The sequence below is a fragment of the Anopheles stephensi genome, chromosome 2, assembly GCF_013141755.1.
Source record: "Anopheles stephensi strain Indian chromosome 2, UCI_ANSTEP_V1.0, whole genome shotgun sequence".
Lineage (NCBI taxonomy): Eukaryota > Metazoa > Arthropoda > Insecta > Diptera > Culicidae > Anopheles > Anopheles stephensi.
In genome coordinates, this window is record NC_050202.1 from 27,941,341 (window position 1) to 27,952,500 (window position 11,160).

At 47.8% G+C, this 11,160-nt stretch overlaps 1 protein-coding gene across 1 annotated transcript in view; it reads right to left on the reverse strand.

Annotated features, from left to right (window-relative positions):
- The window catches only part of LOC118506036 (Krueppel-like factor luna), a 161,711-nt gene that overhangs the window by 50,352 nt on the left and 100,199 nt on the right, over positions 1–11,160 (reverse strand). The window contains exon 3 of the mRNA XM_036042667.1: positions 233–293. Within this exon, the coding sequence (XP_035898560.1) occupies positions 233–293 (61 nt within the window). The remainder of the gene's footprint in view (positions 1–232; positions 294–11,160) is intronic.

The following is an 11,160-nucleotide window of genomic DNA, read 5'->3' on the forward strand; positions in this document are numbered from 1 at the left end:
ATTGGCCTGGTGGCGAAGTACAAATGATCGGTCATGTTGAACTTCCTTCCTACACTACCGTGTACCTCCCAGGACCAAACAACCATGTGTAAGCTTACAGCAAAACTTTGTTCGAAAGCGTCGGAACGAAACCACCTTCCACCATCGCTCGACCGTTGGAAGCGAACAGCGAAAACGCCGGGAAAACGTGACCGAAGAGTGAAAATCGTGCGTGCAAAAGCGTGACACATACCTTTCGGCGGAGAACGAACGCTGAGGTCGACGGGCTCTAGCTGGACTGGTGGGCCCTCTGCCTGTGGAAGAAGAACGGAAGAGAGAACGTTTGTTCAGGTTAATTATACTGAATGATGAAATGGTGTTTGTTGGTGTAATTTTAAACCCGCCCTTTCGTGTACTTCGGCGAAAGAATCGTGGATGTTCCCTGGAGAGAGAGAGCATGTAGAGCAAATTTATGATCATAGGGAAGGTGTTCAATAGCGAGTATCGCTCGCTGATGACACGGAACGCACGTACAGATATCTTCCCCAAAACATTGTCCTTCCCCGAACAATCGATTGATTTTCTTACCTAGACACACCCAGACGACAAGCACTCAGCGATCGCGTTTCCTTCGCAAATCGTAATACTTCCACCAGACTTGGCAGAGAGTTCAAAAGCTTCTGCCACGGTACGTTCGCAACGGTGCGTGGGAACAACCCAATTATCGAGCACTTTTTCCCCTGTGCGACCCTATCGACTTTTCACAGAAGGGGTCGTGCGGGCAGAGTGGAGTCGCAAGATTGGACTGCGATTCGATCGAACCGGTGACGGTCGGGCGAGCTTAGCGCCTAAACACACATATGTGTAGAGACCCTCCTTACCTCGAGGTCTCATGCTTAGCCGGTAGAAGGAGGAAAACCGGGTTCAAGACTACTCCTACCCCACTTAATCGGGGCCGTGCTTGGTTCATCCTCCTGTGCGCTAGAAGGAGGAGGTGGTTTTCAGTTTGACGGCCCAAGTTCGTGTCGCTACGGTGCGTTTTTTTGTTTTTGGTGGGTCTTTGCAAGCTGGTTCACACGGCCACTAGTATGGTGCGCTACCTAGGGAGCGAAGGATCCGGACCTGCCCCATCATCGCGTGCAGGTCCCCGTGTGGAGCTGGCAGGGATGTGCAAGTAGCAAGAAACCTTTTCCAAAAAGACACGCAGAGCTGTTGTGAGCTACTTTTTTGCCTTCGTCACCACGCCTCTGTGCGCCAGCACAATCGATCCCCCCCCCCCTCCCCAACCCTAGCTTAGGACGGCATTTGAAGATCCTGCCCCATCATGAAGGGCGTCCTCTCGAATGCTCGTGCTCAAGAGCTGGGAGAATGACGACGGTACAATAAAACGGTACCATGGCTATGCTTCCGCCTTCGGTGCCCCTCCCTGCCTCACGCTCACGGTATTCGTGTGGAGAACATCTTCCAAAATATATCTGTGTGTGTGTAGAAAACGAATCTTGTGCAACTTCGCGCAGCACAGTTTCTGTGATGTTTCACCCTTCTGAGCTAGCATTCGTGCGGAATGGGCTGATCTAGGGTTCCCGACCCTGTACGACGTGTCCCGGGGTGCAGACTGTCGAAGCAGACTAGCATGCCAGCTTGCCCTTTCAAAAGGCCCCCCCTCCCGCCCCCGGTTCCCCGGCGATTCGGGGTTGGGTTCGGGCGTTTTAGTTGCTCCCAATCTTTTTTGAATGACGTCTCGCGCGCCGGGCAGAAGAGGATCACCGCCGAGAGAGTTTGAACTTAAATCGCATTTTAGCATCTATTACATAAAGCAAAGGAAGCCACAGCCAGCGTCACTAATAACAATAATAATAGTAACTGATGGCGCAAAAAAAAAAGAAGAACGGATGGCGCACGACGTTCCGAACGGGGGAAGGCAGCCGGGCACAGGTCGAGGACGGGAATTGAAATATCGTGTTGGACGAGCGTGGGAGAATTATTTACCGGGCTCATTTATGAGCTCCCAGCCCAGCATCGCCGAAGACGCGGGTGCCCCGGATCATGCGATCGCGCTTCACGCTGGATGCTTCTTCTCGCGATTGATCTTTTGCACGCTTCTCGCTCGCACCGGTGCCTCTGGTCGCATCGTTTGGGGACCGCTCTCGTTTTGGCGTTCATTAGAAGAGGCTTTTGTGACGCTCCAAAGAAGTTGAGGCGCGGGTAATGTTTGTTTAGAGCCGCATCGCTACTCACCTCCCCGACCCGTCCCGGAATGCAGTTCGATGCCGCTTTCGATTGCGATCGCTGAAAGCCACCAGGCAACGGACGGGCGTGATCGAATGTTTGGTTGATTGCATTGACTGGAGGATGGGAGCTGGATGGGAGCAGTTAAGGATGCATGTGCAATTGCACCGACCGTCGTCGGGCTGGAAGGCGTCGCCCATGGGAAGTCGCATGACTCTGTTACGTGTGTGAGAGACCGTAATGCTTGGCAGATAATGAAGGAAACATGAGCTTCGGTCTGATGAGCCCTCGCTCGGGTATGCTCGGACGGGTTCGAGTGGATGTTTTAGAAAGGGACAAGTTTTCGGTTGAAGATTCGCGATCCGATTCATTAGCCGATTGGTGGTACAGTACAACGGGCAGGAAAGGTCGAAAGGTATTAGTGAGCATCGGTTGTATCTTCCTGTTCAGTTTCGATAAGGTTTAATACTTTCTTCACGCTGTGGGAACTCGAACGCTTCGAGGAAATCTCTTCCAACGTTTCAAACAGATAGAGCGCCCTTGGTGGTACTGTTTAATATTTCAAGGCATCTCAAAATTTAATTTAAAAAAAAAAACTAATACGATGCTTCACGTAGCTTCCATTTGCATAAAAATCTCGATAAACCACACTTACGGCTCTAGCCGAGAGAAACTTGCCTGACCATGAATCATTCCGCGGCGCAGTTATTGCCATTACCTACTGAAACAAATAAATGTCACTTTTACGGACCTCTCGAGCAAGAGTCTTCACTGCGCTGGGATGAAGTTAGTCATTCGCTCTGATCTCCGTACAACGTACCGAGCATTGTGAAGGGCAGACAACGTAGACGTACGATCTTTTGCCCTCGGGGGCAGAAGCGCTACCGAGAGAGGCAAAACGCGTCCCAAAAAACCGAAAACAAAAATATTACTTTGCGCAAACGTTGTGCCCGGGAAAGAAAAAAACATTCCAAAGCCTCTTCCAGCCGGGCCAATGGGTAAGGTTCATCATTAGCCGTGACTTTTACTACAGTTTCTAAGATTGCCCCGCGAGCTATGGCAAAACCGAATGATTCACGTGTGCAAAAGTCGGGTCCCGGGACCACCCAGCCTTGGGCGCCCCTCGATGTAAAGGGAGCGGTCCCATCCCTGTTCCGTAGGGTTTGCTGCTATTATGTTGGTGCTCCTCCAGGCTGGCCTCGGTCTCGGCGAGATGGGTGGTTTCCTTTCAAAGCCATTGTGTTCGAACCGGTGTTCGATATCCGCACCGAGATACGTGCACATCTTCACCCGAAAATGGTAAGCGCTCAAACTCACACAAGAGCCGGCGAGCTCCATAACATGGGAGTGTATAACTTCGAGTAAGGCTGAACCGTGAAACAAAGTATAGCTGGGTAAAGAAAACATCGTAGAAGGTGTACTCGGATGACAAAAATTGGTTTGGCATTTGGTTTAGGTGGACAAGATGTTGAACAAAGGAAGGATGCTAGCGCCAGAAGTTGCGATTGACACAAAAAAGGAAACAAAATCCGTAGTCGATCGTCTATCCAATTAATGGTATAGAGTTCAAATGATTTCTATTAAGCCATTGATTCAACTAGTTCGATTGAAATTCTTGTTTGTTAGGTTTTGAGACATCAAGGATGTAATAAGCCTTAATCAAGGTTCTAATAAGGTTTCACCCAAGGGTAATTAATTTGCAGTCAGATGAAATGACTTACCTTCTTCGAACACAACAACAGATACTAGCCTTAATTACTCGGCTAGTTAAACTTGTGTTCTCGAGTGTTTGACAAAATCTCTCGAATTCGAGAAGTCGATATAAAAGGTTGTACAACTGGCTATCTACTGGACGGCGCAGAGAGCTTGAAGCTTAACTCTAACGTTCTTATTACGGTTGCCAAACGGAAGCTCGATTTTGATAACATTTTTCGCGTCAGCCTAAGCCGACTGCAACTATTTTAGATGTTTTTAAAGGATTTTAGAGCATTTCAGAGCATTCTGACAATACGACGCAATAGTTGCCGTAATAGTTGAAAGGAACAAGGAACAGGAAAAAGCCGTAATATTTGAAATTTAGAGCATTTTTGAAGGATTACGATGATGTTTTCTATTAATTATCTATGAATTTATTAAAAAATGTTTTACTTTTCTTGTGCGATTTATTATTTTTAAATAAAACTTTTCGATAAATGTATAATTTTTTCTTCACACAAACAAACCTTCCTCATCACCTCCGCTAGCGTGTGTGAGTAATCTTTGAACAAAGGATATGCGTTTTTAAATAATTCAGTACCACAATCCCTGTGATGCAGGTTTTTAAGCAATAAGTTGGCAAATTAATCAATTATTTGCTGTTAAATCCATCCTTTTTTTAATTTAACACCAATTATATTACACCAAATATAGGGATGCTGCTAATAAATCCCAAGCATCTTGGCAGGACCGAGGTTCAAATCCCATTCAGACATCCTCCCCGTACGCAGAGCTGACTACTTTGCTGCGGGTAAAATCAAGTCACAGAAAGCCAGAAAATGGCAGGCCGAAACCTCTCGAGGTTGTAGTGCCAAGGAAGAGGAAGAAGCTAATGAATCTTCTTACTCGCAAAGGCATCATTCTCTGTTCAAACGAAAGATTGTATTTTACAGTACAGATATTCGACTCAACATTCTATCAAGCCTGTAAGATTAAGCAGAATAAGCTTAACAGATCCTTCGAACAGAACTTTCGTTACGCCGTTGGTAGTTCTGATATATATTTAAATTAATGTTATATGATTGTCATAATTAGCCACGATTTTAATTAAATTGGTTGTAGCTGTAATTGTTTTTATTAACATTTTTTATACTCCCTAGGACCGAAATCATCACTCCAAAAGTTAGGATTGCCGTGACTTAACGAAAAAAAAGCTTGACGAAAATTGGACTCCTCCATCTCGAAGCCAAAATACCGATCCACTCGATGTGTGAGTTGACAAGATTTGTTTGAGACTTTGTCTGTTAGAGAACGGTAATCCAATACCTCGGGGGATTCCCCCCGTTTTTCCGTTTGAAAAACTTTTTTTTTAAATTTACTCATTTCACCTTTCTCAAAACTCTGAACATCAAACAAGAGTGACAGAAAGAGCTCCCGCAAGCCTGGCCTGGCCTTATGTATGAAGCTAAAGGATTGCAATCCTTTGTAGATCAATACTCCACTGAAAACGCTTGCTTTATTTGCCCTCTACTGCAAAGGGCTTGTTGGGCTCTTTGGCAAGCACCCAAACAGGAAGCAACAAAACCACTGGAACATTGTTTGCAGCTAAATTGTTTGTCTGTAAATTACGCGCCACTTAAACGGCGCGGTTTCGAGGAGCTCATTGTGTGCAAAGCTGCATCTGACGTGTGCAAACCGTTCGCGCGATGACCCAGCCAGTGTAACGGGGCAACCTGGGCGGTCATTTCCATATGCATTTACACCGCGCTGCCCGTCGGGGTAAGGTAAAAGAATCGAAATGGAGCCTGCGCACTAATGAGGCAGGCCTCTGTCATTTGCCGTAAATTATGCCCCTTCACCCGTTGGCGAGCTGATCCGGTCGAGCACACTTGGGAGCTTCGGTCCGAAGTTTGGTGCTAGCTTGGAACCGTACAGGAGAAAACATCCACCGGGCCCAGCAAGTTGGTTTTACTAGCCCCGTTTAAGTGCTCTTTCTTTTCCCCCCGCTGCTTGCTGCAGGTGCGCTGTAAAGCGACCCAATCCATCATACACGGCAAACGGTTAATCACGGCACGGCAATATGCTTTTACCCCTTGCGGAAACGCCACCGGGTAGAATTGGTGGAAAATGGCGAGGGTCCGGTCCGGTGGCGTGCACACCTACCTTGTCATAAACGATAATGCACTGCCCGGGTTTTTTTTTAAAACGATCCCGACGTGATATCCTTTCCGGGGGTGAGTAATGCACCGGACCCGGGGGGGTTACCAATTACGGCCGGTCGAGTGATCCCTCGGCACGAGATGCGGGCCCCGTACCGAGCATAGTTAGCGGGTAAGGCCACGACATTGAAACGGGGAGGGCCCCGTGACTGACAGGTCGATATGGTTCTCTAGGTGGCGTTCGTCGACCAGCATCACCAGCATTCGGTCTGCTGGTTCGCGGTCGTTCTTATTAGAACGGGCAAGTCTTGCAGCAGTGCTATGAGCTGAACAAATCCGTGTTGTTGGGTGACTTGCTCGCTGGAAGCTAGAACTGTAGTAAGAGCTGCTGGTGTATGCTTGCCAGGAAGTAAAACGGGCTAATACTTTGTTGTGTCGTTTACTTTCAAATTCATTTGAAAGTTAATGTTGGCGGCTACAAACAGTTTCACGTACTTCTATTTTGCAGAACTAGAAACTTAACTCGTTCAACTAAGTCATTATGAAACATGGGACACGCATGGGACGTCATCAATGTTTTTCGCTACTTCAAAATACGGAAGCGTGAATCCGACCCTGTCTTTTCCCCCTTCAACTTTGATTCATTGTTTTTTAATCTCTTCCGAACCGACCTCACCCAAGCTGTGCCGCTCGATACGATCGGACGGATTGGCTTCCCGGACGTTTTAGACAGGCAAGTTCGTTATTTGTTTCAAATTCAAACGCTAGCGAGCACCCCAAGCCTTTACGATTCGAGATCTTTCGAAACCGAGACTGATCTGATTTCGATTGGTGTCGTGGCGTAACCTTGGGAGTTGGCATTAATTCTGCCACCGGAGAACACGAACCCCGCACAAGATCTAAGAGATGCCCGGGTATCGCTGGCTGGTAATCTGCTGAAAGCTTCGGCTTCGCGAATGAACCGCGGTACAGTGGCTGTGTCTATGTGCTGCTGGTGTAAGTGAGCTTGCCCACACACCACACTTGCATCACGGCGTGTACCTTTACGGAGCGTCCCGTACACTAAACGCACCAGCAGCAGTGTAGTGCGAGTGGTACAGCGTCCAGAAGCCGGTAACTGTGAGTGCGCACAGTCTCTTGCGGTGACTCTCCTCCCGAAAGGTAGCCGTTCGGAATTAGCCAAGCCAATGGGGCGAGGTGAAGGCGAAACACCGATCAAGATCAGGAACTGTACAGCGCGTGTGGCGATTGCGATCGCCGTATGTGTTTGACAGCTGGTTTCACTTGTCGCTGCTATAAATCTCCGGGACCATTCAGCGGACCATTAATCTTGTTCTTTATGGTGTGCTGGCCGACCCCGTCGGGTTGAAGCTTTGCAGACACTGGGGGGGTTCTGGCCGTTCTGGCCGGTCAACAGTAGGCGCCCAGACAAGGCAGACTAGGAAGAGCGCTGTAGCTGGGTAGAAACCCGGGGCCCAGAAGTCACCTGCTCCTGTGCCAATCTTGTCCGCTCCAGAATTAAACGTCTGCCCGCAGGGCACAATGTTTTTCGATTTCCAGAGGATAAACAGGGAACGACGATTCGCACCAAAGTCCTACAAAGTGCTGCAACGAGTTAATAAGAGCGAGGCATAAAAGCGGCTGTCCCGGGAGGGACATAAAACCCGGCCAAGCCGGTGTCCGGAGTCGGGGGTCGGTTTTTGTGTATATGTCGTGCGATAGTTTATGATAATTAATAGCGTAACCTGGTGGGAGCTCGTAACCTTGCCAATCCACCGTGTTCGTTGGTCGCCCCCTCGTGTCTGGAGCGTGCTGCTGGAGGGCAAGAAAGGCACCGAACTACAATACCGGTAATCGATTGATTTTAATTACTACCTCTCCCATTCGTCCCCATTTCCCCGGGCCGGTCAAGATTAGAATGGCTCCCGGGGCAGATAAGCGCACGGCTCGGGGGGGAGGAGGAGGAGAGGTGTCCCGCGGCCAAGGTGTTGAAGCCCTTAAACAGAGCACAGAGTTTGCGGCGAACAAGTTTTCGTACGGTCCGAAGGTGTTTTTCAGCTGCTTATCCCTCGGAGATAGATATAGAATGTCAAACAAATCACTTGACATTCGGACGATGTTGGAGTGTTGGGATCGGTCCCGGGACGCGGCATCCGAGCACAAGGGTGCTGGTGCCTGGTGGTGGTAGTATTTGCATTTGGAATGGCCTTACCCGGTACGCTTGCACTGCACGGGAGTGTCACGGCACGGTCAAGTGTAAATCGAGTTTATCGTGTCTTTGTCGTTCGGCTCACACTCAGCCACTTTATATCTGAGCTGACCTTGCGATAGGTTAGTGCTGACTGGATCTTTTTGCAATCTCGACCTAAACTTGTTTTGGTGCTTTGTTCAGACGGCTGGTATCGCACGGTGTGTGTGTTGGGATAGTTTATCCCATAGCGAACGGGTGGCGGTACACATTCGGGAACGAAGCGCTGTCTTGTTTCACTATCTTAAACAGCAGCACTTGTTGTGTGTGCGATATGGAAAATAGGGTTAGAAGTAGCGAGAGTCCACCGGAACGGTTCAAAAGAAAGGTCGTGTGATCGGAGCAGCGCCAGGGCTTGGGTTTCATTCACAACACCCGGTGCAGGATATACGTTCGAGGGCATACTGGCTGTGGACCACAATCTGCTATAATTTATGCACTGCGAAAACGGAGTCACGGTTCCATAGTGACGGGTCGGGAATCGGCATGTGAGTAAGTGTTTATGGTTCCGCTTTCGATAGCAGATCAAACGGCCTGTCCCATACTGGACAGGCACGATCCCAAAGGTGCGGATGTGCCGTGTTTCGTCGATGCGAATCGCTATTTTTAGGTTATGGTTTTGGGTAGTTTTGCACCTCTGCACCTTTCGAGCCAGGGACGCGTTGCTCCCAATTGAGCAACTCGATGACATTATTATGGACGCCCGTCCGGAGCTCCCTCACTATCGGCGGACACACCCCGTAGAAGAAGCCGGCATATCAGTTTTCCAAAATGACTGTGTCCAAAGTCCAAAAAACGCTACATCCTCGGCGACGCGATCGGCTTTCAAGGCTGAGCCTTACGAACGGTAACTTCTTCTTATGGTGAATCGGTCATCCGATAGTGACACGCAAGATTTACGGTTCATCGCGGACTACCTTTTGCGGTGGTCTTCCCCGGACACGACGGCACGAGAACGGGATGCCGTTTTTTTTGGCGTTTCGCTTTTCTTTGCATATTCATTTGCAAATGTGTACGATAATCAAGGAATTCAAAAAAGAAACAACCCGGAGGGATTGATGTAGCTCGGCGAAAGCTTCTAGCTAGCGTTCCTGTCTACCACGATAAATGGCGCTATCGGAATGAAATTTAAAACTTTCATAGGCCGGTGGATGGTTTTTAGCATCTAACTGAGAAATTATTCATACCGTAAGCCTAGGATCGTTTTTTTTTCTTCTTCTGGGCGGATACGCTCGATTGGGGCGTAATTTATCGTGATGTTTTATCAAGGTTTGAGCATGCGGTTTTTTCGACCTGAGTGATGAAGATATCTCCCAAATGCAAATGGTGAAATCGAACAAAGCATTGCGACAAAGCGGGATGGATGATGAGGCTATTGTTAGAGACAGTGCTCAAACTCAAACTCAAATGAAAGTTTTAAATATAATGAAGCGAATCTGAAGAATATACGACGCGTTAATAATGACGCCTTTGGAACAATCTTTACTGCATCACAAACCAACATTGAGCCATGTTAGGTGTTCGTTAGCAAGGGTTTGTTCTAAAGGGGATTTTTTAATCTTGTGGAAATTGCCAGTAAATTTATTTGACAGAAGTTTATAAAACTATAAAAAAGATTAAGGAAGAATGGGTCTCTTGGAGCATGGAGCCTCGAGCCTTCAAAAAGCCCAAAGGAGTATCTTCTTGTGAGCTGGATGTGAGATCCTGGAAGCCTCGATCGTTTGAAGTGTCATTTCCATAAGGGACCTCGTACGATATCTCCACTTGGCTTCTGTCTCTGGTCCAGTCATTTTGCTTGGGACCTCCAAGGGTCTTGGAGCCTCCGCCATTATCTCGACTGTTGGAAGTTCCGTTCAGAATGAAATCAAACCCGTTACAGGCTCCAGCACAAAACATGTCTCTCATATTTTAACCGACAATTAACACCGAAGTATGAAAAACGACTCCCAAAACGCTCATAAACACCGTCGAGACTGTGGACACACTACACCTAAGCAGCTTGAAGAAGCAGGAGCTCTTCGAGGGTGGTGGCATTATTGGCTTTAAATTGAATTAAAACGATCACTTCCCACTTAACGACAATGGGATTATGGAACAGTCTCTAAACCTGAACGACGTGTACATGTATCGACCGGATTGTCTTACAATTCCGATGCTGAAAAGCACCTCGTTTCGGCGGGGGGGTCTGTTGAATAATTTATCACTCCAGTACGAGAGCAGAGAGAGAGAAGGAGAGATGAATGTCGATTGATTGGTTGATTCGGGTGAAGATGAAACCGAATCTCGAACTGCTCACTTGGGAAGCTGTTTTGCCAAAAATTTTGGAAGCACCTGTGCGTTTGGCTTTGCATAACCGGCACTTGATGGTGGATCGATCGGGTGGCATGTTGTTACAACAATGCTTGGGCTGGAACGTTGGATAGGATATTAAAACCCGATGCGGACACTGCAAGTTCGTCAGGAGGCTCCGTTTGACATAGGGATGGAAAAATTATTCAAAACTTCCACAAGTTTATTTTGAAAGTCAGATCCAATATCAGTACTCTTGATGATGTATGTCCAGGTGTTCTGGTAGACATTCGGTTCTCTGTTCTGTGACGTCTGTTCAAAGCTGGCGAGAACTTCTGGGATGCTTTCGAAAGGCATCCTTTCTGATCGAGCAACGAGGGCTGTTTAAAGGGCTTCAATGACAGGCTAAGCTCTTTAAGCAATATCAGAGTCAAATCTTGAGCATTTTTCGTGGAACTATTTCAGCATCTCAAGCCCATTTAGAACTTTGACAACCAAAAAATGTAAACATTCTCCGCGTAAAAATGAAGCCGTTATGCCCCTGTCTTTTTTAGGGAATAA